This window comes from Bubalus kerabau, chromosome 1 (assembly GCF_029407905.1).
Source record: "Bubalus kerabau isolate K-KA32 ecotype Philippines breed swamp buffalo chromosome 1, PCC_UOA_SB_1v2, whole genome shotgun sequence".
Classification (NCBI taxonomy): Eukaryota; Metazoa; Chordata; class Mammalia; order Artiodactyla; family Bovidae; genus Bubalus; species Bubalus kerabau.
Window position 1 is genome coordinate 71354019 of NC_073624.1, and position 27540 is coordinate 71381558.

General features: G+C 33.2%; 1 protein-coding gene across 4 annotated transcripts in view; it reads left to right on the forward strand.

Annotated features, from left to right (window-relative positions):
* Nucleotides 1–27540, forward strand: part of USP15 (ubiquitin specific peptidase 15) — a 136246-nt gene that overhangs the window by 83474 nt on the left and 25232 nt on the right. Inside the window, exons 7-9 of one of the 4 annotated variants that reach the window (XM_055579244.1) lie at nucleotides 2352–2438; nucleotides 8316–8460; nucleotides 24119–24148. In XM_055579244.1, coding sequence (XP_055435219.1) covers nucleotides 2352–2438; nucleotides 8316–8460; nucleotides 24119–24133 — 247 coding nt within the window. In that variant the 3' untranslated portion in view covers nucleotides 24134–24148. The other 3 variants (XM_055579238.1, XM_055579240.1, XM_055579243.1) reach the window with 3 other exon arrangements.

Consider the following 27540-nt stretch of genomic DNA (forward strand, 5'->3'; position numbering starts at 1 on the left):
GTCTTTTCAAATGGGTCAGCTCTTCCCATCAGGTGGCCAAAGTATTGGAGCTTCAGCTTCAACATCATGAACACCCAGGACTGATCTCCTTTAGGATGGGCTGGCTGGATCTCCTTGCAGTCCAAGGGACTCTAAAGAGTCTTTTCCAACACCACAGTTCAAAAGCATCAATTCTTCAGCACTCAGCTTTCTTTATAGTCCAACTCTCACATCCATAAACATGACCACTGGAAAAACCATAGCCTTGACTAGACGCACCTTTGTTGGCCAAGTAATGTCTCTGCTTTTTAATATGCTGTCTAGGTTGGTCATAACTTCCCTTCCAAGGAATAAGTGTGTTTTAATGTCATGGCTGCAATCACCATCTGCAGTGATTTTGGAGCCCAGAAAAATAAAGTCAGCCACTGTTTCCACTGTTTCCCCATCTATTTGCCATGAGGTGATGGGACCAGATGCCATGATTTTAGTTTTCTTAATGTTGAGCTTTAAGCCAACTTTTTCACTTATATAAATATATATATATGTGTGTGTGTGTATATATATAGGCATTTCACATGATATATGACCTTAGCCATATATATAATAAATATATGTTATAATAAAATGTTTATTTTCATAACTTTTAGTATAAGTAAAATTTAAGGGAATATTTCTCTTTCTGTATACTTGAAAACTTGTAGTGAGTTGAATTAAATCGTAGTCAAATGGATCACATTTTGAAAGATTAACCTCCTTAATTCTTATAACTTAGGTGCAGTGTTTTTAGTTTGTTTCCCTAATTTAGCATTAATAATATGAAGGCAAACAATGCCAGAATGCTTCTTTATTACTATTAACATTTTAAAATAAATACCTTAAAATATTAGTATTTATATTAAAATTGCATTTTAAGTGTGTCTTCTACATTGTTTTATATTAAAACTTGGTGGCTATATTTTTCGTTTTGAGCTTAGCAAATAAAATCTTGCAAGGGTCTTCTGTCAGAAAGGCAGCTAAATAGAAGTCCCACTTGATATAATCTTATCTGTATATAGTCAACAACAACAAAAAATCCTCCTTTCAAATGAAGAAAAAATTTTACCAAGATTTCATAAAACTTCAAAAGTTAAATAAAATTTTTATATGTAAGAAATTTTATTACTCACCACTTTGCAAAATTCAAATTACCAAAAAGTAAATTTTATAGATTATATACTTTCCTGCTCATTGACCATATTGGTGTTCATTGTCACCTGAGTAAAAGAAATAAAATAATTTTTAAAACAGTAATCACTTGAGGCCTCACTAATTTAGAATTTCTGATGACTAAGACACTGGACTGAAAGTATTAACTTCTTAAGGCCCTACAGCCTGTGGCCTAGATGTTGCCTAGTAAATTAAATTTGAGTACAAAAGTATAAGAAAAATTAAATCTTTCAGAAACTTCTAAGTACTTGAAAATAATTGTTTGTATATCATGGATTTGTTTATTATAAATCATGCCTTCAAATCATATTTGTTGATTAAAAGCCATTAGTAATTGAGATTTCTCCAAAAAGATCTGAACTAGTGAGGTGTGTAATATGCAGTCAGATTTGTATCTGTTCAGTTTTTGCAGGGATGAATTTGGCCAAATATTGCTTCATGGGATTATGTTTGGAATTCTCTTTGCTCTTTTATCCCTCTTGCCTTACACTTTTAAAATTGGTAAATCCTCTGATATCTGTGTTGTGTATAATCAGAATGCCATGGTACACTCTGGGGGCTTCCCAGGTGGCTCAATGGTAAAGAATCTGCATGCCAGTGCAAGAGACGTGGGTTTAATCCCTGGGTTGGGACGATCCCTGGAGTAGGAATTGGCAACTCACTCCAGTATTCTTGCCTGGAAAATCCCATGGCCAGAGGGACCTAAAAGGCCACAATCCATAGGATTGTAAGAGTTGGACACGACTGAGCAACTGAGCATGCATGCTCGGTATCCACTGAGACAAAGTGGATTTATTTAACATGCTTCCTTTAAAAATTTAGTATTTTAATTCCACTGACTTAAGAAAATTATTGATTGTAAAATATTAGTAATGGTTACCTGAACTCAGAAATGGGTGTATTGCATTAGTAGATTTATGAGAATAATACTGAGTGTTATATTTAATTTGATAAATTTCTTTTGAAAGTAGTTCCCTTATATACCATTATTTTTTATATGAATACATCAGAAATTGAAAACCAAAGGATGATGATTTTGTCATAAATCTGTTTTCCAGCATTCATTTACTACATACATTGTCATCTGTTAGTTCGTTTCTTTATTTCATAATTAATTTCAAAATTCAGCATTTTTTATCTAATTTAACATTTTCATATTTTTAAAGGTCCCCAGGTGCATCCAATTTTTCAACTTTACCAAAGATCTCTCCTTCATCTCTATCAAATAATTATAACAACATCAACAACAGAAAGTAAGCACTGAATCTTAAAAACTCTTTGTTTAATTGATCACCCTATTGTGGTTGCAAAAAATCTCTTGTAACTAAAATTCAGAATAAAAAAGTCTTAATGCATTAAAATTGATTTTCTTTTAAATCACTCATCAGTTCTTCTAAGAGTAACTTCTCAAGAAAGCAAGCAGAAGTATAAACTTCTTGATTTAATATATATACTACAATAATTTACTAAAAGAGAAATAAAGCACTTTCAGAGTTTTATATTCTAAATGCTAATTATTGACATATATAAAGTCTGTTATCATTCAAATTTTTAAGAAGAGTATGAATTTCAGATGTCATTTTAGAACTAGACATGTAATCACAGACAGCATATGGTGTTTTTTTAAAAATGTGTATCTGTGATTCAGTTGGAAGGTACAGTCAGTAAAATTGAAAAGTGTATACAAATTCTTATTTATGAAAAAGGCAGTTACTTTTTCTTAAATAGCTTGGAGAAACAATTCCTTTGCTCTACCACGAATACTCAGAATCTTGGGATAAATAAAAATTACATGACAGTGTATGCCTTTGAATATATTGCTATAAGAAAAAGGATGAAAGTCACTTGGTATTCACAATAACATCTGACATGGATATATTGCCTTGAAAATTGGCATGGTTTTATAGGAAAGGATAAAAAGAAAACTAATTAGTCGGGTCCATTATGGAAAGAACTTTAATCCAGAGATGATTATCATCCTTTTACTTCTTGGATGTATACATTGTCACTTCTATATTAGATTTACAGTGTTTATGTTATTAAATATTTACACTGCTTGTCCAGTTCATAAATGACATCTGATTATTCTAGAGAATTAATTCAAAAATACTTGAGACTATTTGTGAAATACTCTTTTAAAAAGCACCATTAATTGATTTTATAGGTTTAATTAATGTTCCCTTAAAATTCTTATGGAGGGCGGGGCTTGATAAAATGATTCCAATTTTAACATACATCTGGATTATAAATATATAAGAATAGCCAAAATAACTTTGGAAAGGAAAAACATTGAAAATGATTAATCCTGTTAAATATCACAACCTGTTATAAAGATAGAATTCAAACAGCAAAGTACTGACCCAGTAATACACCTCCATATCAATGGAATATAAATATCACAACCTGTTATAAAGATAGAATTCAAACAGCAAAGTACTGACCCAGTAATACACCTCCATATCAATGGAATAGAAAAGACAACTCAGAAACAGACCTTTACATACAAAAGAATTTAATGTGATCAGAAAGTATCAATATTCTAGACTAATGGAGAATGGGCAGATTATCCAGGAAATGCTGTTAGAAAAATTAGATTGCTATTAAAAAGTATTAATTGTCAGATATATAAAAATTAAAAGGCAAATAAGTGAAGAAAATTCTTGCCAGAAATGGCAGTGAAGGGCAAATATTCTTAATATAGCAAGCTTATAAAAACCAGCAAGGAATTTTTTCAGATGGCTAGAAAAGTGAGTAAATGATGTAGCTGGGCTGTAAAAATAAAAGAATTAAACATTTTAAATGTTCAAATTCACTAACTAGAGATAGGTAAATTAAAACCATTAACAACTCCATCTACTTCCCCCCACCTCCATCGCACTGAGAAAAGTTAAGTGATGATATATTTTCTTGTAAGGATTCTGTTTGAGTGGTTGGAATGTTAGTCCAACTTTTCTAGAAAAGAGTTTGCTATCTGTATCAAGATTTAAAACATTTATTCCTTTATTTCAGTAGTAACACGATATGCACACTGTAGTATAATAGTGAAATATTGAAGACACTGGATATCCAAAATTTCAATGTAGTATGTTCTCTTCTATTCAAAAATGTTTATTCTCAAGCAAAAGAGTGAAAGGAATCCTCCTATAATCTGGTTTGTATTTTACATGGTATCTTTTAATTCATTAAAAGTAATTTTCTCATATGAGATAAAATATTTGTGTTTCTGCCGATTGCAGATGGCTCCCACATTTACTGTAAAAGAATTTGGTTCCATGTATTTATAGTTATTCTATACATGTTACTTATTCTGTACATGTATTTATAGTTATTCTTTGGAGAGAGGTTTTTTGACATTGTATTGAACAATGTTATAGACTGTATTGAACATAGACTGTATTTTGACCAGAGTAGCCATATTAGTACATGTGGTCTGGTGCTTCTATTTTTGTCTTACTTCCTTCTCATTGTAAAAATATGACAGTTCAATGTGATTTCAAAACCTCTGACTGGGGAAAATATTAAAAAGGGGAATTGGGAGTGGTTTCTTAAATTTAGAACATGAATAATGATTATACTCCTATGACTAGATTGTTTTTAGCTATTTATATTTGTGTAGACACTAAAATAGTCCTTTCATATTGGAAATTTTAATAGTAAATAGTTGCTGGTGCCATTTTACTTAAAAGTAAAACTTACCTTTCTTAGGTAAGGAACAAAATTTAAACATTTATGAAATGAATTTTTTTAGCTTGAAAAACTTGAATTAATGTTGTCATGTTTACCTAAACAATTATCTCACATAAAATTTACTTCTTGACTTTCTTTTCAACTTGTGGAAATAAGTAGCTGCTTAAGACTTCAGATGGAAATAGCATGATTTCTTTAATTAAAAGTATGTAAAATCGGTAGTAACATTGTTAAATTAAGTACATTTATGAAACTTCATGTATGTGGCTATATACTCCACTGAAAGTGCATGTTAAAACCAATAGTTCTGATATACAAGTTTATATGGCATTTATTTACAAATTCAAGCTTTAAACTGATACATTATTAAGATACAAAATTTTCATTTTTAGAAATAAGAATATTTGTTATAATAGTAATAACAAAGTGTACTTGGAATTGTATAAGTTTAATAAAGATTAAGTTTTTATTAAAGACTAATATTAAGAATCAGATGCCTGAATATTGATTTCCTTGTAGTTTTCTTATTAATTCATATAATATTCATTATATATGCCAAAATCTTTCTTTTTGCTGCATTTTCTTCTGTCTTGCTACATTTGTTTTGCTATAATACTGCCTTTAAAAATAAATCTCTTCAATGTATTTATTGTCTCAACTCGTGGGTTTCCACATCAGAGCACATTCTGTTTTTCTGTTAATTCATTTAAAACTCTTTTATTTGCAATGGAAATGACTTTGTGTAAGAGATTAAGCGATGAAAAGGAACTGGAACTAACGACTGCCAGAGCTAGCTAGTGATCTGGCTTTTGACAAGTTACTTGGTGGAAGCATCATTTCATTAACTGCAAAGTAAGCATAAACTTTTAAATGTATATTCATTTAAGATGATAGATTTATAATACATAGTTAATCTAATATAGTATTAAAATTCTTAGTAAGATTCCTGGAAAACTCATTTATTTTTGCAAAGTAGCAAACCCTATGGGATAAGGACTAGCTTACACTCTTTAGGAAAAAACAGCAGAAGTCATCATGAAAGGTATAGAAACTGTCTTTCGGGCTTAGGTTTCCATGTTCTTTGCTTAAGTGTTTAACGAGCTGCTGGCTTTGGTATTTTCCTCAGCAGACTTTATTTGATTTAAAGAGCACTAAAGATGTGGATTATAAGTGACCAATGAAGACAGTATTAAAATATTTTTAATTTGTTTTCATTATTATCATTGAGCATCTAGACTAGTATCTCAATCTTTGGACAAGGTTTATTCTTATCCTGTCACTTAAACTAAAACACGGATATCCTTTAAGTATTCAGATCTTAAAAGATAAAACCAAACACTGCTTTTGCATATGAGTTTTGTATTCATTTTTCAGTAGATAGGAATCCCTGTCCCAACAAACTCCATCCTCTTGCCACAAAGAAGAGTTGAGTTTTCAACATTCGTTTGTTATTGGGGGTAGGGAGTATCAGAATATGAATAAGCTTATAAGTGTGCTTTTAGTCTTTTCATTTGCTTGGATGTGAGTGTGGATATGGGTGTGTGTATGTGCATGAACATACATTTGGGCATACTTTCCCTCTGTATTGTGTCTTGTTTTATTATTATTTTATAGCTGATATATATATATAGCATACACATATTAAATATAACAATTATATATATATATATATAGGTTTTCAACATGTTGAAAATGTAGACCTTTTATTTTTGTAATGTATAGCAGGCCTTGATTTTAAGTGCTTCTTAAAGGGAAGAAAGAAAAACAACTCAGTTTTTCTGTTACATATCCTAGAAGTTAGAGTCAAGAATCAGTTATTAAGTTAATATATATTGAATTGTTGACAGGTGCCTTGAACTTAGTTACTGGTAATAAAAATTATAAGGGTAGTGATCTTCGAAAGATGCTTGAACCCATTTTTTTTTTTCTTTAACTTTAAAACAAGTAAATAGCTACAAGTCTATGAGCACTTTTATTTAAATTGGAGGCTAATTACTTTACAATATTGTATTGGTTCTGCCACACATCAACATGAATCCGCTTTGGACCCTGCTATTTTTAAGTTTAGGGTAGATTAATTTTTTAGTATGAGAGTTGATCTTTTTATTTGTGATGAATACAAAAATATTAATGGTATAACATTATGTGTATAATTATTGATTGATAGGATTTTGTGTTGGGGCATGTATGTTTACTTAAGGTTTTGTTAGAACAGACAGAAGTACAGTTCATTTAAACTGTTGTAATTATAAAGTGAGAGTATAGAAGCTACAATGGAAAGTTATTTGAAATTACAAGTAAAAAGTAATACCAGGAATAAATTATAGCCAATTGAGGTTGTCAGAGTTACTGATTTACCAAGTTTATTTGTAATAGTGTGTTCTTTTGTTTGTTTTTACCAAATGACCTTGATTCTTGTTTAGGTTTATCCAAAGCATTCATCATAAATAGCTTGTAAGATAACTTACTAAAAATTAAGAAGCCGGATGAGGAACACATGTATACCTGTGGTGGATTCATGTTGATGTATGGCAAAACCAATACAATATTGTAATTAACCTCCAATTAAAATAAATAAATTTATTTTTTAAAAAATTAAGAAGCCAGTATTTTCCACAAACAAATTTTTAACTACATATAAAAAAAAGGAGTCTAGCTTATTGATTTTCTTAGTTCTTTGTAAAATTACTCTGATTCTCTAAAGGTTGAATATTACATCATTTTTTAAAGATTATTATCTATTGTACTCATCATAGTACATATTATCCTGAAGTTGTATTTATCTAGTTAAATAAACTCCTTTTATCTAACAAGCTAGAAGATTCTTTCTGTAATAATAATACTGAAATGTACTTGCTTAGAATCATTTCAGTTTTGCATACCTAATCATCCCAGACGTTTTTCTGCATTTGAATACTAGATTTTGCTGATCTAGCATAGAATACTATAAATAGAATCTTCAGTGCATCAGAATAGTGATGTCACAGAGGCCCTGGAAATCTGTGCTCTTACCTGTAACTAAAGCACAACTCTTCCTGTTTCTCTTGTTCCCACTCTATTACAATAGCAAGATGTAAAATGGACATAAATGAGATAATTTATTGCTGCGAGTGGTGTTTAAAATCTGAATTTTTCAAATTTGTTGGAACAGTGAAGAACAGAGCAAGCTGTGAAGCTACTCCGGTTCATTAAGGGTAGAAAGATATAATGTGGTTTGTATTGGTTGATGTGGTATATGATACAGTGATTTTGTTGATTGAATGAGGAATTAATTAAGGGGGTTGTTGTGATTTAGGTTCATGTTAGAAGTACCTCAGTTAAGTGCTTTATAAAAAAATTAATAACTGACCACCTATCTCAAATAGGTTTAAAGTACTCTGTTCATTATAACTGTATGATGATAATTGTGCATTATGAAAAATATTTTTTGTTTTTTCTTCCAGTGTGAAAAACTCAAATTATTGTCTCCCATCATATACCGCTTATAAGAACTATGATTATTCAGAACCTGGAAGAAACAATGAACAACCAGGCCTCTGTGGCCTGAGTAATTTGGGAAATACGTGTTTCATGAACTCAGCTTTTCAGGTAGGTCTTTCCAAACAAAGTGAAACTCCTGTGCTTTATGGAAATCAGTAATACAGGAGAAATAGAGTTGGGTTTTACATGTCAGAACTTGAGTATTATATAATATGTTTGAAGAGCTTTTGTTTTCATGGAAGCTTGAAGAATGCACATTTGTTTCATTCTGATGCTGGTAGAATACCTTATGCTTCTCAGTTAGGTGGCATGTGATTGATTATCACATAGTAGATTAAATATAAATTCATGGGAAAATATAATTCCAATCAGAAAACCTAGGGTCTCAGAGAAGAAAAAAAAAACTAGTAAGATCTCTCCTTTACATGAAGTCTCTTGTTTTTTAAGACATGGGTGGAAATCTCATAAAATGCTTTTTATGGTCACCAGTGTTCTACCTCTAAAAAAAAAAAATTTATTTTTAAATCTTTTTTTTTACCTTAATGTGAAATTAAGATTTTAAAAAATAAAATTGAATGAAATTTTGTATATGCATTTTAAAAAATCACTTTCCCTTAATGCTCTTTCAATTTGGGGATATAAGAGATCACTGCCCTTTTTTCCCTTTGTCTGTTCCATAGAGCTTCCTTTTTCTTCCTATTGTCTGTACCTTCTTCCAACTTTACTTGTGAAATACTGATATCTTTGATTTAGAAGTAACAAGATCTGTATATACTTGACTATCACTGTCACTGTGCATAAAATTAGAACTGGTTATTTTATTTCCCTTTTAAAATAAAATTTTGTGTTTCAAAGAGCCCAAGATAATGGTATACTATTTTGATATTTGAATTTTATCTACATTTGTCAAGTCTTTTTTTCCCCCAATTATGAATTTTATTTCTAAATCTACAGTATTCTGTTCTCTATTCAGATTTTAATACTGAATCGCCTATGCCCAGGAGGCACCCTCCAAAGATACAGATTAAACACAGATGTAGATTGAAAAGGACATACTTGCAAATCTTTTTGACTATCTGAAAAAAGTATAGGACTCTTCTTCATTCAAAATTCTAAATAATTTATACATTCTCATTAATCCACTTGTTTCCTAAATTAACCATTGTCTTTATAGCATTCTTGAAAAATTAGAATTTAGCCATCATAACTCTTGACTAGGAGTTGACAATTTTTTTAAGACACACACTAGGGTGTGTAAAATTGATAAATTCCAGATATCTTGGTTTAAAGGTGAGCCAGTCAGTAAGTTGTCTGCTCAAGCAGATATTGTGTAGGTTTAATAAACTTTTTCTTTAAACCTACTTTGATGATTAATACTGCTTATACTTTAATGGGAATCACTTTATCCAAATTTTTTTTCTAGGATCCTAGCACTAGTTAGACAATTTAATTTTAAAATATTTTGTCTTTATTTTTCGGAAGAAGAGAAAAGTAACTCATCTGAAAAGAACAAGCCAAAACTATTGTTATCCTGACAGTTTAATTTAGATAATAAAGTGCATGGGTGCTGAGCTTTCTGAGATAGGGACAGCGCAGGCATTGTCATTTTGTTTCTGTATCTGTTGGACTACTCTACCTAATCACTGAAAAATCATATTTAGCGCCATCTCTGGAAAATGTTTTATATATATAAACAGTTGTTATATCAGTATCAGAAAACCCTTCATATCGCCAGTCACATTAATTTTTATACAACTGCTTATTCTTGCATTACCACAATTATTTTCATTCTGGAGGCTTGATATCTTGAGGTCTTTGGGGTTTTGGTTTTGTTTTAACATTCTAGTATGGAAAACCAATCTTGGTGATTTTTCGTAAGGATTAAGAATAGGATTTTTGTAAAAATTTTAGTTGCATAAGCATAAAAAATTTCAGTCCATTAAAACAAGAATTAGTGTTCATGCTAATCATTCATGCCAGAGAGTCTCTGGCTTACATTCAAACTAAATTTCTTGTAAGGCAATATTACATTCTCGTTTCCTGTGCCTTTGTTATAGTCTATTTAGTGTTATCTCCATATGGTTAACTCAGTTTCTCAAAAATGAATATTAAAATGAAATCTGCTAATCAACTATGTTGAGCTAGATTTGGCATTTGCTGAACTTCCCTTGTGTATATTTAAGGTAAAAACTTCATTTTACTACTTTGTTCTTCTGTTGAAAGCAGTTTTATTACAATAAACTGGTATACCTAATGCTGACTTCTCTTTAATATATTTCACCTTTTGTTTCATTTCAGCTGAGATATAGATGTGAGGATGAGGTTTGTTAGGGTGATAGTTTGTAATTTTCTGATAATCATAAAAGAGAAATTTTTCATGAAAATTTCAGCAAAGTATTTTAAAGAACTACTCTCGTTAAAATAAAACTTTCCAAGTTGGGGAAGAGAAAAAATTAGTTTTAATTTTTGCTGCTTTTGAATTTTAATCCACATGCAGAATTAGAAAAGCTAGTACTTCAGTTTTATTTTCTTAAAGCATCTATAATTTTTAATTGCTTTAGATGTCAGCTTTGAAGTAGAAAATTCACCATTTAAGTTTCCTTGTAACTTCTGTGAAATGAAAGATAGTTCATTAACTTCAATAAATATTATAAAATAAATTTTCTACTGATAATTTGAATTGTAATATAATCTCTTATTAATTCAGTAATTCTAAAAGATATGAGTGGACATTAGTACATCAGGCAGTGTAATTGTTGACAATATCTTTAAAAACATGGGTGCAAAAGCATTGCAGTTTTTTTGTGTGAGCATAGGTTATGCTTAACCCATCAGTAGCCTTGAGATAATCAAATTGATCATTTGTGATTAAAAACTAAGCAGCACAAATTTGAGTGTTATTTAATATTATATTGTTATTATTCAGTTGAAAAATGCTGGTACTCAAGATTTTCTCTGATTTAATGGTATGCATAAGTGTTAAATTTTTCTGAGTATAGTGCTGCCATATAGTTTGTTTATCTAGTTAATATTTGCTAGATATCAAACATGTGAGATACATTTAGACATAGGTCCTGACCTATTAAGATTATAGCCTTGATATTGTAATTTTCAGATGTTTTGCTTTTTAACATGAAAATCTTTTTTGAATTATTACTGTGAAAACTTTGTCTCCTCAGCAATTAAATAGATACAGTGAAGTTGCTTTGGTTGGTTGAAGTACCCAGAGTGCTGTCTGCTTTTCTTCTATTTAATGGCCCCAGGAGCATGCTCATGGAATCCTAGGACTCTAAGGAGTAGTTTAACATCTCTCCTGCTAATTAGCTGTGCTACCCTGTATAAGTTATTTCTCCAACTTATTTTTCTCCTCAGGTGAGGAAAATAATATCAATAGTCCCCTTATCTTAGGAGTTTTATGGGGATTGAGTTGATGAATATAAAGTTCTTAGGATAGTGACTGGCACATCATAAATGATTAGGCATTAGGTTGATATTATTTTATCTTTTTTTTATTTGAAGGAGTTAAGCAGAGTGACCGGAGAAGGCAATGGCAACCCACTCCAGTACTCTTGCCTGGAGAACCCCATGGACGGAGGAGCCTTGCGGGCTACAGTCCATGGGGTCACTAAGAGTCGGACACGACTGAGCGACTTCACTTTCACTTTATACTTTCATCATTGGAGAAGGAAATGGCAACCCACTCCAGTATTCTTGCCTGGAGAATCCCAGGGACGGAGGAGCTTGTTGGGCTGCCATCTATGGGGTCGCACAGAGTCGGACACAACTGAAGCAACTTAGCAGCAGCAGCAGCAGCAAGCAGAGTGACTGTGGGAAAATTCTACCATCCATAGTCCCTGTGTTTATTTTTTCTCCTTTCCTACAAGTCTTATTCCGCTTTGTCTGGACCTAGCGAATGAAGGAAAAATTGAATGTACTTTTAATTTTTTTGTTGTTGTTGTTTAGTGTTATTTCAATAACGATATTTATCATCTCCATTTCTGAGCTTTGTTAACTTAGCTCTCCTAGGCATACTGACTAAGCAGGGGATATAACAGCATAGAACTTTTCATGAATAATCAGTCTGCAGGAAATTTAAAGTTCTTGAGTTCAAGTAATCTCTGGCTTCAGCCTCCTCAGTAGTTATGATTATAGGCATACATCACTGTGTTCCAGTAGCAAAATGAGTTAGCAAAGTAGTTTTTCAGTGCCCTTAATATACTACTCCATTGAGAAAATGTCTAGTTTTTTAAATTTGCATTTTTGGAGGTAATTTTAATTAGCATTAGTTGAGTAGATTTCAGGAGCACTCCAACCCTTGTCTTTTTCATTGTCAAGGCGTAGGATGCTCATGATTGGCTTCCTGGAAGAAGCAACTCTTCAGATGGATTTGAAGCAAGGGAGTGATATAGTCTTTTCCACTGGAAAGCAGCATGGCGTAAGATGGTTGTTTTCCAACTCTTTATTTGAAAGTAATAGGGCTTCTTAAAATAGACACTAAGAAGTCATTGAAAAAAAGAGATGATAAGGACCTATTTTTTATCCTTTGTCATAAATGTCAGTTGAAATTTCAAACGTTGTTAAAGTCAGCTTTTTCCTGTGATCTGTTGGGTTAGGTTAAAAGTTTTTCTGTAAATTCCAAAGAATGTTGAAAGTTTTCAAAGAATATAGAAAGTTGAAAAGTCTTTTTTTTTAAGATGTAATTAAAGAGAATGAGTAATATTACACAGAAATAACATTCTTTTAAGAAACTGGATTCTCATATAATGCAAAACTGTGAAAAAGTCACTACTAAAGCTATTATTTCTGTGTTGGAGTACTTCATAGCTTTGAACAGAATTAAGTATAATGCTTTTCTATACTTACCTCAAGTTTTCTTTTGCATTTATTGGAAGAAATTCTTGGAAACACAGTTTAACATGAAACTTTCTAATTTTTATTCAAATTAACCAAACTTTTGATTCAATAAATGAACATAGTTTGTTCCAATCACAAAAACAAAACACCTAACCACAGAAACAAGAATTTTTTTAAATAGTTTAGGATTTTGAAGAAAATGATAACTTCAGGTAAACTGAGAATGTGGCTGATGAAAAATTCAAATACTATTCTTATGGCAGATTTTTACCCAAGCAATTAAACTCAATATATTTGAGCTCCTTCCATACTGTGTACCTAAAATTACATGGCAGACTAGCATCATAAATATGTTTAATCATCTTGTCAAATGGCAACTCAATCAGATCTTTACATTTTGATAAAGGTAAAGAAATGGAAACAACCTTACTTAGAACCATTCACTTTCTTATCACAGATGCCAGTGTTTTTACTTCTCCCTTGTTTGAACTAGGGAAAGGGAGACATATTTCTTCCCTTTAGAAAAAGTAAGGGGACTTGGAAAAGAGAACCTTAATTGTCAGGCAGATTATTAGGGGAAAGAGTATATATATAGCATAATTCTTTAAGTATTTAGTTTTCATAACTGGGGCAGAAGCAGTATCTCTGATCGAATGCTTTGTACCTGTGTAAGTTGGCTAATGGTGATTTCTGATCATGAAAATATGCCTTTCATAACCAGTGATCTTACTTGTCTGTTCTTCACATTCTTCCAAATTATTATACACATTTCTCTATGATTAATGCTTCTGTTTCTGTTAATATAAATTTTCTTATGTTTTGTCAGTCCCTAATTCTAGAATACGAAATGACATGAGTACAGATTACAAGGAGTTGTAGATAATATTATTTCAAGGAGTTGTAGATAATAACATCTGATTTTAATACAGAATTGTTTTATATTACACTCACGAGGTAGAATTACTTGGGGTGCTAACATATAGCAGCAGTTATTAATATAATCAGACTGAATTATCTTGTACTGATTTTAATAATTATTCAAAGTACTTGTAATTGGAAACATAAGAAATGTCAGTCTTTATAATGGTAACTACTAAAACTTGCCCCGTTTTAGTAGTTACCAAAGTACCCTTCTTTGCATAGTAAAGAAGCAAGAAAACAGAAAATGGTTTCAGATTTATTTGTATTACCTAAACAATCAAAAACAGTTCATTTCCTTGATGTCAAAAGCTTTTTCCAAAATACTTTTTTTTTTCTTTATTAAAAATATGCATGTCACTCAACACATTATGATTGGAATGTTCTGAAGTATATCAGGTTTATGTTCTAAATTTTATAAATTGGTATTATTAGTCACTGGAAAAAATAAGCTATTGGACAGATAGAGCCTTAGAAAGCAGAAAGCCATGCTAAATATATCTTAAAGGTTTTTTATCTTTTGCCTGTTTGTCCTAATGTATGTATTTAAATTCTAGTCAGTTAATGTTATGCTGTTTTAATTACAAGAGGCCCTCTCTATTTGATTTTTTTTTCTACTGTCACACTTAAGATCATCTTTCTATTTCAGTTTGTGAGTAAAAATAGTTTGTGGTAATTCATGTTACCAGTGATCAACTTCATTAGTGTTTTTGCTTTGCCAATAATGGATGCTTGCTGCCTCTTCAGTCGTGTCCGACTCTGTGCGACTCCATAGACGGCAGCCCACCAGGCTCCCCCGTCCCTGGGATTCTTCAGGCAAGAACACTGGAGTGGGTTGCCATTTGCTTCTCCAATGCATGAAAGTGAAAAGTGAAAGTGAAGTCTCTCAGTCCTATCCGACTCTTTGCGACCCCATGGACTGCAGCCCACCAGGTGCCCCCGTCTATGGGATTTTCCAGGCAAGAGTACTGGAGTGGGGTTAGCTTAGTTCATTATTTTTTTTTTTAGTACTATCTATATGGAAACTTTTGCTTAGTGTTACCAATCACTTCTTTACAATAATTTCTAAACTGTACTTGGCGAGCGAGTTGGTTACTAAAAACCATTGCTTTGATTAATAATAGTATTTAAAATAGATTACTAATTCTCATAAACTCATATTAAAATATTAAGAGCCCAGTGTAGTGAACCTACCGGAGAAGGCAGTGGCACCCCACTCCAGTACTCTTGCCTGGAAAATCCCATGGACGGAGGAGCCTGGTAGGCTGCAGTCCATGGGGTTGCTGAGGGTCGGACACGACTGAGCGGCTTCACTTTCACGTTTCACTTTCATGTATTGGAGAAGGAAATGACAACCCACTCCAGTGTTCTTGCCTGGAGAATCCCAGGGACAGGGGAGCCTGGTGGGCTGCCATCTACGGGGTTGCACAGAGTCGGACACGACTGAAGTGACTTAGCAGCAGCAGCAGTGAACCTACAACCTCTGATAGTAACAGTATCCTTCTTTGCATAGTAAAGGTGGTTTTTCCTATCACTGTCATGTTCTTACTTTTCCCTTCATAGAGACCTTTGAGTTAGGGCATCTGGTATCCTTATTTCACTGAAGAGGAAATTTGAGGCAAGGAAAGTTTAAGTAACTTGTCATTCACTAAGACAAGTTAATGAATGAGTTAAAACTGGCTGACATTAGGATGTGTGCCAGTTTTAATTCAGACATCCTGAGATAATGTATCTTTCATAATTATACTAGTCAACTTGTAAGAAGTGCTTTTAAAATCTTTTATTTTATTGTGGTCACATATACATAGCAACGTTTTCCATTTCAACTATCTTTAAGTGTACAGTCCAGTGGTATTAAGTATATTCACATTGTTGTGCATCCATTAAAAATGTTTTTATGTTTATGCCAAATATATGGTCCCCATAATACAAAATGTTTCCATAAGGTAGTATTACTATTTTATGATTCAGACACTTTCCCTGGGAGATTATATTTGATGGTGTGTTTGAAATAATTTAAGAACTCCTTTTAGAATTGCTTTCATTCTTCTGAATATCACTGATGGATATTTCTCTTCCTTTGATGATAAAGTTGATTTTCAAAAAATGTTATTCAGAGCTTTATCTCCAGAATATTGTAGGGGATCAAGCTGTATAATTTTTTTCAAATAATAAGTGTTAAGTCATCCATTCATTGGAGAAGAAAATGACAACCCACTCCAGTATTCTTGCCTGGAGAATCCCATGGGGAGAGGAGCCTGGTGGGCTACACTCCATGGGTTCACAAAGAGTCAGACACAACTGAAGTGACTTAGCACATCCATTCATTTACTCAGCAGATATTCACCAAAGGGTCACTAAGTGACTTTCACTCTGGGAGACATTGACTATGCTGTAGTGAACAAAAGAGTACTATTTCCATGAATTATAGTCTAGTAGACAGAGAAGGCAATGGCACCCCACTCCAGTACTCTTGCCTGGAAAATCCCATGGACGGAGGAGCCTGGTGGGCTGCAGTCCATGGGGTCGCTGGGAGTCGGATACGACAGAATGACTTCACTTTCACTTTTCACTTTCATGCGTTGGAGAAGGAAATGGCAACCCACTCCAAAGTTCTTGCCTGGAGAATCCCAGGGACGGGGGAGCCTGATGGGCTGCCGTCTGTGGGGTCGCACAGAGTCGGACACGACTGAAGCGACTTAGCAGCAGCAGCAGCAGCAGCAGAGGAAAGTAATAATCGCTTAGTCATGTTTGACTCTGTGATCCCATGGACTGTAGCCCACCAGGCTCCTCTATCCATGGAATCCTCTAGGCAGCAGTACTGGAGTGGGTAGCCATTTCCTTCTCCAGGAGATCTTCCCAACCCAGGGATCAAATTCAGGTCTTCTGCATTGCAGGCAGATTCTTTACTGTCTGAGCCATTAAGGAAGCCCTAGTCTAGTAGAGTATAAACATTAAATTGTGAGTGTGATAAGCATCATAAAGAGAAAAAATCATGGAAGGTACAATGAGTATAACAAGAGCTGGGAGAGCATCTGATTTATACTGGATGTCATGCTCCCCAGAAATAATGTTTGAATGGTGACCAAAGAATAGTTGTTAGGCAGGTGAGAATTGAAGTCAGACAGAGCAACAGCATGTGCAAAGCCCCTAAGGCAGGCAAGCTTGAGGAACCAAAGATAAGTAACCCATGGGATAATATTTAAAATGGTGGGGGGGTGATAAAAATGAGTTCAGAGAAATAGGCAAAGACCAGATCATGTAGGGGGAATTTGCATTTCAATGCATTACAAAGGCATTAAAGGTTCCAGGCAACTATCATCTCATCTAGTTTACTGCAGTTATCTTTTAACTGATTTCTCTGCTTATACCCTTAGCCCCTATGATTCATCCTCAAAAATGAACTTTCAGAGAGATCATTTTAAACTTAAAGCAGGGCCTTTCCTGGTGGTCCAGTGGCTAGGATGCCATGCCCCCAATGCATGGGGCCTGGGATCAATCTCTGTTCAGGGAACTATCCCACATACTACAACTAAGACCCAGCACAGCCAAATAAATAGGTTTGTGGTTGTTCTTTTTTTAATTAAAACATTTCCTGTTACTCCTTGTTCATATCACTGAATGCCTTCTAATTTCACCAAGAAAAAGCTACAGTTCTTAAAAGAGACTGTAAGGCCCTGCATGATCTGGCTCCTGCTATCTTATTTTCTACCACTTTGCTCCATGCTCACTCTGCTCCCTCCTCACTTAGCCCCTTCACGTATTCCACAAATGTTCCTGCCTTGGGGTCTCTACACTTATATGAGTCAGATGTTTCCCTCCTCGCTCTATATATAATGGTAATTGCCCTTACCATTGCATGACCACCTGATACTTGCATGCTCGCTCGCTCTCTCTCTCTCTCTCTCTATATATATATATATATATACACACACACACACACACACACACACACACACATGTATATATATGAGTTTTTTTGTCTGTTTGCCTCTCCCTACTTCCAATTCATGCTCCATGAGCATGGGGACTTTGTTTTAGTCACTGATGTAGCCCTGCTACCTCAAACAGTGTCTGGCATGTAGCCAGCATTCAAATTAATGAAAAGTAAAGGAAATCACAAGTGTGTGTCTGGCTTCTGGCTTGTACATCATAATGATGACATAATGATACCAATGGGAGGAGAGAGACAGGGGAGGTAGGTTTGAAGTAAGGAGAAGATTATGAGTTAATTTTAGGCTTATGCAGTTTGTCATGCCCATGAAACATCCAAGTTGATACATCATAGACAGATGGATGTTCTAAGAGTACAGAATACAGACACAGGCTTAGACTGGAAATAAAAATGTGGCTGTTTGTAGTTGGTTTTAAAATCAGGGAAATGATTGCATCTGTAAAGAGAGGGCATCTGTGAAAAAGAGATTCCAGGACTAAGACTTACAGTTTAACATGCGAATAGAGGAAAGACACTACTGTTGCAACAAGATAAAAGAAGGGGATTATGGATTCAAGTAGTTTCTTGATTTTGTGATGACTTCCAAAAGAATGAGACCATATTATAAGCTAAGAATACATGAACAAGATTGCTCAGCAATACTGAGATCTCATTTGAGATTGAAGACCATCAATTAGAATGATATAGTGTTTAGCTACATAATGCATAAAATAGATGCCTGGGTTCATACAATAAGACAATTGGGTTCATCTCGAGTTGAAAAAAAAAGGGGTCAAAGAAATTAAGAGCAGCTAGGCTAGTCTTCTTGTTTTGGGTGGCTAATGTATTTAGCTAATCCAATAAACATACATTGAGACTTACTCTGTGCCAAGCATTGTTCTAGACATTGGTAATACAGAGTTGAAAAAGACAGTGCCTGTCTTCTAGAATTTCATTGTGTAGTGAATAAGATAAACATGTAAATAAATAAGATATAATCATATGTGATATAGAAAGCATGATAGCCAACTGTTTTAGAAGCAAAGAGAAGAGATCTATTGGGAAATAAGTGAGGCTTCCCCTAAGGAGGTGACAGTTGAATTGGGTCTTGATTTCATTTGATTGAGTACATTATTCACTAAGACTTATGTTTGGTTAACCTGGTGATAAAAATAGCAATGACGTACCAGAGGTACAACTATAACATTAGAGCTCATACTTGTTCAGATGAGCACCCCCTTTTTTTTTTTATCATAGGAATCCCTACATCAGAAATCTTACTTTACCATAGCAAAAAACACATTGTTCATATACTCAATAAACATATTAATACCTCCTGGGTGCTGTATAGATAACAGTGCTTTTTCATACATCTGTCAGCTCTAAAAAGAGAAGTACCTAAAATATTTTGAGCAGTTGACAGTATCAGTGAAACAAACATATAGTCTCCTAAAGTAATTGCATCAAAGATGACGTTCATTTGAATTTGAAGGGTTTACTGGAAAATCACTCTTTGTTTAATAATCAGGTCTCATGTGTAATTAAAGATCTGTGTTCCTTTAGACAGATTTTGCTTTGAATATAAACCGAGTCATTGACTGACACATACACAAACACTAGTATACATACACATGCATGTTTATTATGCATATATGAATGAATACATATATTTTTAAATAGATCTGGTATAAAATTAAGATATTTTGTGTAAATTATTCAGTAATTGCCCAGGGCTTTTTTAAACATCATGTACCTTGCCCAAGAGAAAGCTTTCAGTAACTCTTCTTGCTGCTGCTGCTGCTGCTAAGTCACTTCAGTTGTGTCCAACTTTGTGCGACCCCATAGATGGCCGGGATTCTCTGGGCAAGAACACTGGAGTGGGTTGCCATTTCCTTCTCCAATGCATGAAAGTGAAAAGTGAAGTCACTCAGTCATGTCTGACCCTCAGCGACCCCATGGACTGCAGCCTACCAGGCTCCTCTGTCCATGGGATTTTCCAGGCAAGAGTACTAGAGTGGGGTGCCATTAACTGTTCTTAAAAGAAATTAAAAACAAGTTCTTGACTGGAATGTTACTGTTCATAAGGAAATTCCTAATATTAATATATCCTTTATGATTCTTATATTCATTGAATACCATATCAAAGTATCTATATCATCATAATTATACTACCATCTTCCTGAGACCTTTCTTACCTTCCCTGAAACCTGTTCCATTAATCATTTCTTGTTTGTTCTGTACCTTTATCCTTACCTTTTCACTGTCTTCCTTTCAACATATGTACATGGTCAAGTCTTATTTAAAAAAATGAGGTAAGAGGAAGATGGAGTACCCTTGACCTTGAAAAGGATGGTCTGTGCTTTCTCCCCACTTTCTCATATTCCATTCAGTAATCCTCATGACTGCAGCATAGCACAGTAGGTAAAAGCTTGGATTTTGCAGTTTGACTGCTTCAAATCCTAGTTCTATAACTTTACAAGTTGTATGATCTTGGATAAGAAACTTTTTAATTTTATCTGTTACATGGAGATAAAATCCTTAAGAAGTACTTGGCACATAACAAACATTGTGTAGGTATCAACTGCTGCTGTATCATCACCGTGACCATTATAGCACTCCACAGAAATTATATTTGGTAAGGTCATTCTTGACTCCCTGTTTCACTAGGCTCTTTGTAGCCCCTCTAGTTGAAATCTGCTTATAACTGACAAATCGCAAAGCTCTCTCCACCATAATTCTCCCTCCTGAGTTTTCCTCCAAAATGTAACTATTAGATGGACATCCCTGCCTAAATAATATTACAGATAACTCAAACTCAGCATGTCTGTGACTGAACATATTTCCTAGAAGCTTAGTGCTTTTATTTAGTATACCACCTTATAGGTGCAATCATTGACCTAAGTCAAAACCTGACTTACCACAGGATCTGTTGATTCTACTGTTCTTAAATATCACTTGTATCTATCATTTTCTGTCCTGTCAGTACAGTATTTTAACACTTGAGTGTCTTTTAAATGAACCGTTGAAAAATATATCTAACTCATTTCTTTGTTCCTAACTCATCTTTTTGTTCATCATTTATCCTCTTCTAATTCATTTAGTACAAAGTGTCATTGTTTTTAAATGCAAATACCTCCTTGCTTAAAACTCATTTTGTATCACCTAAAGGATAAAATCCAAATTGGACCCTACCTAGCTCCTTAACTAAAAGGATTCTCATAATTCATTAAGTCTGAGGTCTCTTTATATTTAATGTTGCCTCCTTCCTAGTTGCCTTTCATACACCCACATATTTGCTCATGGACACCCACACGCACATGCACACACATCTCTTTTCCTCTGTCTCTTCTGGACAGATAACTACTGCACAGTGAGAATCATGCAATTCGAGACTGTCTTTGGCTTTCTTTTATATCCCCAATGTTTGATACGATGGCAGATAATAGTTCAGTACATTACAATAGTGTTTCTCACAGTGTTTGGATGAGACTGTGCTGGTCAGCAGTAAAATAACTGTACAAATAAAGCATAAGTGATCCAAAACTTTTATAGTGGTTAAGGTAATTTCATTTCTATTAAATCTAATAATTTAAAAATGGGGCTTTGTTTTCCGTATGTTGTTTCTTATTTCAGTTTTCTAGTAGTTCATTTTCATTTTATGAACTTTATAAAGTATCAGTCTATGACAATTTGAAGAATTTAAAACATATTAGTCCCTCCACATAGATGGTTTGAAAAACACTGAGTTAGGAAAATTTACCTGAAATATTTGCTTAACCTGTACCACATTAATGGTATTTCTGGAGCTAAGTGTCAAAGAGCACAATAATTTTTAAAAGAATTATAACATGTAATATATATGTATATATGTAGTTCTTACAAAGACCTGCCAATGTAACCAGTTTCATAGCACTTGAATTGGCCTGCCATGTTAATCACAGCTTGTCAGAACATACCCTCACTACTGTGCAAAGTGTTTCTTTAATGATTTCACAGTGAATGATATGAAAACATCATTTTAGAACATTATATTTCTGGAGACTCTTACAATAGTGATCTTCTGTTCTTAATATTTGTTGAGTGATTAATCAAGTAAATTTAAGTTCTTTTTTATTATGAAAATAGAAACCTTCATAGTTCATGTTATCACATAGTTCTTAAACTTCTGTTTCAACTCAGCTTAAATATTGTCAATTATGTGCCTAGTGCCATAAAACGATACAGAGAAGTATATGACTTGGTGGTTCTCTTAAAGAATGTAGTAAGTCAGTGAAGCTTTTTTTTTAAAAATTCTGCTATACCTTTCTGTATGTGCCTAGATCTAAAAGATGAATGGTTCACGCAATTCTTAATGCTCATTTATTCAAAAATGTTTCTTTACTGAATATTGTTTATGAGGGACTGAACACACACAAAATTATAGAAGTTTGTTTCTTCTTAAAACCTTTGACAGTCTCCTTGCTTAAAATGTTGACATTAATTTTATTGTGAGCCAGTTCTGAATTATTAAAACAGAGTAGGAGATAAGCTGCTAAACATTAAAATTGAGTTCGTAAGCTTTAGTCCCCTAAAATACAACTTGCACTAACATTTACTAATGTTATTAGAATCATTTAGCTTTAGAATGCTTTCAGTAAACTGAATATCTAAAAATAAAATCACTCATATATAACCTGTTACTAAAAAAAATTTTTTTTTACAATTGATGTTGGCAGTCCATTAGTTTTAAAACATCATACAACTTCTTGAAGCTTGTAGCATCCTTATTGATATAATCATTATCCCAAAAGTTTTGAAATATATCTCTGTGGTATCTTCTATCCAGTGGATCTTCTATCCAATTTCTACTTTTAGCTTTTAATATGAAAAATCACTAGTCTTATATAATCATGCTTTTTTAAGCATGACAGTTCTAATTACAGGAGATACTGTAAGTAGCAGTGTAGTCTTGCTGACAGAATTCTTCTTTCTCAGTCCTGTAGGTGAAGGGGAAGAGGCATTGACATTTCTTTGCTAGCCAAAAGGCTTCCCATTAGTTGTCATACTAACTAAGTTTTCATAATAATTCTTATTAAATTCAAGTAGTGTGTGAAAAATAGATTCCATAGAATTTGAAGAAAATGATGATAGCAGAGATTTTAAATGAAATTTAATTTTTTCATGTCCTAAGCATAGTGCCAGATTAATGGTAAAATGTTAAAATGTTAGAATATTTTTGTCTAGTTAAAAATGCTGCCTTTAAAACTGCTTTATGTAAAATTCCAATATTTTAAGTAGAGTGTATGCCAATTCTCTCTTCACTAAGTAGTTGGGAGAGGGAAAAAAATATTTAAAGTTTTTTAAAACTAAAAAGAAAATTATATCCATTTGTATTTTACATACACAAATTTGTTCTTTAAAGAAAACTTGGAGAATGGAAATGTAAAGCAAAATATGGCTTTAGTTGTATTTGTTTCCCCAGAATATATAGAGAAACTTCAAAATTGATCCCTCAAATATAAGGAGATTTTCCTATTCTAAGGAGAAAAATAACAAAAAATAAAACATGAAGTGTCTTATAAATCTCATTTTTCAAATCTCCATGGTGAAAGGGCAGGCTTATATTTGTAGTTCTTCATTGTGAAAGTCTACATCATACTTTTCTGTCTTATCCACTACTTTATTACATAATTAGAGCCAGTATCCCAGTTTTAATAGAATGCTTTGGAGTTATACAGTACCTTTTTAGAATGTTTATACTGTTGTCATGACAAAAAAAAAAACCAATCTGACAAATCTGAAAATTCTTTATCCATTTAATCTTAAAATCCAGAAAAATATATTGGGGGGTATTCTAAGATTACTTTAACCATGGATTACTTTAGGTTTTATTTTTTAAATCATAAGAAAATAATTTCCATTTTAGGTTGGGTTCCTATATTTAGCATTGGTCAGTTTGAAAGTGTAGCTACTTTAAGAGTTGTGAGTGGGATTACCTTTTGATCAGTTACAGAATGAGTTACACAATTCTCAAAGGCTTTAGGTAATCAAAAATTAAGTTTGTTTTCTTTCCTGTTCTAGTTACCGGTTTACTAAAATAGTGAGCATACATGATCACTTGAAAATTGGGCTTCTGGAGCACCTGAACAGAAAGGGAGTGGTTCATATTCAGCATTACAAAAGACAACTTTCTCTTTTTGAAGGGGATTACTTTGACTATTTTCCAGGTACTGGGGAAATTCCAGATTCATTACAAGTTATTGGGATGGCTATTAATTATTCATTTCCTAAAATATGTTGATTATAGACTTGAGATTTGGTTATATAGTAGAACTTTATATCACTTGGTCAGTTTTTTTAAAAACTGGAAGATTGTAGTGAAATACAAAATTGAGACTCTTACAATGAGTCACTTTTTCAGAGAATTCTAGAAACATCAGTCTTACTGATCAGAACATTTAATGGAAGAACTTATTGACAGTAATAAAAGAACAATAGGATTTTTGCATGTGTGTTTAAGGAAAAGTCATTTTTAAAAAGCATTGTAGTCTTTCCAAGAAATTTAAATAATTAGAGAAAATCAGACTTCACATAATACGCCAATTATAGCATGTTGGGTTAAAGGTGGAAATGTATAACCAGAGAGTTTTTCATAGATAATTAACACTTTTTAAAATAGTTGAATACTATATGCATTTTTAAAAAAAGAGTTCTTCATGGTGACAGTGGTTAAAAGTCTATATACATTGATCCATATACAATGTCCAGTAGATGAGATATTTGATTATTTAGAGTAATTCTCTGAAGAATTATTATGTCTAGTTCCAGGTTGATTTGAGGGAAAGAGTCATCATGAAAATATATTACCATATATTTTCCTTTCACATATCTTTTACTTATATGGATTTATCTTGAGAGTTATTTTTTGGAGAATTCACATTAGTTAACTTTTTCTTCATTAAGAAACCCTCTTTAGGCATTATTTGGACTTTTATTTTTTAACTTGTAGAGCTTTGAGTGGGTTATAGTTATATAGCAGGCTGCAATTCAGATCTTAGTCAAGTGTTTTCCCACTGTTCTCAGTCTCTGTAAGAACTGCTTTACCATATAAGTTTTTAATTCATTCATCACACCTTTATTACGGTATGTGCCAGGCATTGTGCTAGATGCGAGTTACAAAAGTTAATAGGACATGGACTCTGCTCTCAGGATAAAGACAGTATAAGAGTTCAAGTTAATAGAGTTAGTCCAGAAGAAGGAACATTAGTTTATCTTTGAGGTACTGAGATATTGAGATGAGTTTTAAAGAATAAGTACGAATTTCTTACAGGGGAAGAACATACTAAGGGAAAGAGTACATGCTAAGGCTCAGTCTTAATACTTTAAGAAATATATCATAAGATCCCTAATTCAAATTCACATGCAAGAATTCACATTCTTACATGCAATTTTGATTTTAAATGCATATGTGAGCACAAGTAGAGAAGTATAAAGCCACATTGAGGAACAGATACATTTGCTCACAGAATGATTGGTTTGCACATAATACACCATTCTCATCATTCTTCCTGGACCAACATCTTTTCATACGAGCTTATATCCTGAACCTTCCAGTTAGCCAGCTGTGAAGATGCTGCGTCACCAGGCTAAATTAATGAATGCCAAAAGTCTGCTGCTGCTGCTAAGTCGCTTCAGTCGGGTCCAACTCTGTGCGACCCCATAGAGGGCAGCCCTCCAGGCTCCCCCGTCCCTGGGATTCTCCAGGCAAGAACACTGGAGTGGGTTGCCATTCCCTTCTCCAATGTAAGAAAGTGAAAGTGAAGTCACTTGGTCATGTTCGACTCTTAGCGACCCCATGGACTGCAGCCTACCAGGCTCCTCCGTCCTTGGGATTTTCCAGGCAAGGGTACCAAAGTCTACTATATGCTAAATATGAAATTTTAGTATTCATATTACCATATACTAAATATGCAATTTAGTTTTTAATACTTAGATCTTCAAATGCTTTTGTCAGTTTTGCACAGTATTAACTTGCCTAGGGATCATAAAAAGTTTAAATGAATATTTACCCTAGTTAACAAGTGCATTTGCCTGTTAATTAATGTAGGTTTTTTTGCTTTTTCTCTTTTGCATCAAGAATTGAAACTACCCCTGGAGAAGGAAATGGCAACCCACTCCAGTATTCTTGCCTGGAAAATTCCATGGACAGAGGAGGCTGGCAGGCTGCAGTCTGTGGGGTCACACTACTGAGCACGCACACGTGAGGGTGGGTGGAGAGATTTGGGTTGGTAGCAGTTAACAGAGGTAGAACTGAAAAAAAGAATTGAAACGACTAATACAGAATCTTTTTCTTCAGTCTGATTATTGCTTCATTTTTAAAATGGTATTTGACAAAATTCTATGCAATATTAGGACTGATTCTAAATACAATTGTAATACAAACAAAATATGGCTTAAGATACGTGTTTTATGATTAGTCACATTACTTTATATTTGGACCTCGTTTTTTGATGGTGAATTGTAAGAGCTAGTTCTTAAACTATGGAAGTATTGGCATTTAGTCAGTGTCAAGCTGTTGAAATCAAATGAATGTAATAGAGGTGAAGCTCAGCATGTCATATGACTGGTAGAATGTCAAAAAAAAAACAACCTCATAAATGGCCATAAAAATAACATGCTAATATTGTTTATATAATCCTTTTTTGTTTTTATGATACATTCATATATATTCTCAGGGTTTGTGTTTTGTTTTTTAATTCTCAGTTTTTTATAAGAAAAATGATGTATGTTATGGATGAAAGTTTTGTGGGTGGTGGTGGTTGTTTTCTCCAGTTCAGACAGTATTGAGAATAAGAGATATATACACATAGGCACAACGTATGTTGTATGATTTCTGGTCTATATTCTGTTGTTGGAGTAAAGTAGCTTATGAGTTAATAAGGACATTTTCTATGTCTACATATATAGGAATTCATATGCCTTAGGAAAGGAATTATCTTGGAACACTTCCAAACAGATAGGAAAGTAGTGTTTTTTATATTAGAAGAATCTTTGAAAGATATGCTTTAGAACTCTGGTTCTAGTTTTTATTACTGTACTAATTAAATTTATCTTTATTCTTTAAAATATTGTACTTAATGGAAGCCAGTCCAATATCAAATTTTCTGGTAATTGTCAAAGGTGTTCATGTTTCTGAGGAAGCCTCATGATAAAAGATTGAGTAATGAGTTGCATAAATTACAAATCAATTGTATTATGAGCAAATGTAAGAAACCAGCTTCTTTTCTTCTGCCAGAGCGATGGCATTGAATACTGATACCACCTGGAACGTGAAAATATTTTAGTTGTTTGAGCTCTATTCCAGCTGTACCTTGAAATTGATACCCAAAGAGAACTTTTAATATATAACTGGTTTTTGTATTATTTCTAGAATATAATGACTCCATTATTTTCAAAGTAAGGGAAAAAAGTATGGTATTTTCAAGAGGTGGAAAAAAAAAATA